This window comes from Buceros rhinoceros, unplaced genomic scaffold (assembly GCF_000710305.1).
Source record: "Buceros rhinoceros silvestris isolate BGI_N320 unplaced genomic scaffold, ASM71030v1 scaffold3965, whole genome shotgun sequence".
NCBI lineage: Eukaryota > Metazoa > Chordata > Aves > Bucerotiformes > Bucerotidae > Buceros > Buceros rhinoceros.
In genome coordinates this window covers 10,416-11,132 of record NW_010412126.1, presented here as the reverse complement: position 1 = coordinate 11,132, position 717 = coordinate 10,416, and the positions used below count along the sequence as shown (strand labels likewise).

The 717-nt window shown below is 53.4% G+C and overlaps 1 protein-coding gene across 1 annotated transcript in view; it reads right to left on the bottom strand.

Annotated features, from left to right (window-relative positions):
• Positions 1–307: 307 nt before the first annotated feature.
• Positions 308–717, bottom strand: part of MIER2 (mesoderm induction early response 1, family member 2) — a gene marked incomplete at its 3' end in the record, with an annotated part of 6,994 nt that continues 6,584 nt past the window's right edge. Inside the window, exon 10 of the mRNA XM_010136247.1 lies at positions 308–435. Within this exon, the coding sequence (XP_010134549.1) occupies positions 308–435 (128 nt within the window). The remainder of the gene's footprint in view (positions 436–717) is intronic.

The following is a 717-nucleotide window of genomic DNA, read 5'->3' as shown; positions in this document are numbered from 1 at the left end:
TGAGTTATTTCCGGAGATCACCCCTGAACCCCTGACCCTGGCCTTAATTTCTGTGATGCGTTTGTCTGAAACAAAACAGTATTTTCGGACGCATGAAAGCCCACATCCAAGCAAATAACTGCTTCATCCTCCCTCCCCACACCAACAGTATCGATGTTCTGAGAACACCCAGCATGTCCCTCCATGCCCCCGCCCCAGAGACCTCCTAGGGCAGAAAGCGCCGTCTTTTAAGCAGAGATGCTCTGCAGCAGGAACCTTCACTGGGAGGTTAATATTACTAGTTTTAGTGTGAGAATATTCCACGCACGTGGCTCCAGGGTGGAGGACGTACTTCTTCCTTCCTAAACGAGCCTGCTGAGTGAAGTAGTCATAGCACTCTGATTTTTTCCGCATGTAGTAATACTCCACACACTCGCCCACTGACCGGGTGCGGACCTGGGAAGGAACACAGCAGTCAGAACGGGGCACACCCCCAGGTACCGCGTGGAGCAAGGACTGTTCTCCCACGGAATCAGCACAGAGGACTAAGTGCATTACAGTAACTCGTACTGCTATGGACACAGCTACGCCGCAGACCAGAAGCACACACTGAGATTTCCAAGGTGGTAATTGGCCAGAGAAAGAACTGCCCACAGTACACAGCTGGTCCGGCAGCCCCCAGCGTGGGCTCACACGCGGCACACTAGTGCAGGACCTTCCTGCGCTTCCAGCAGCACA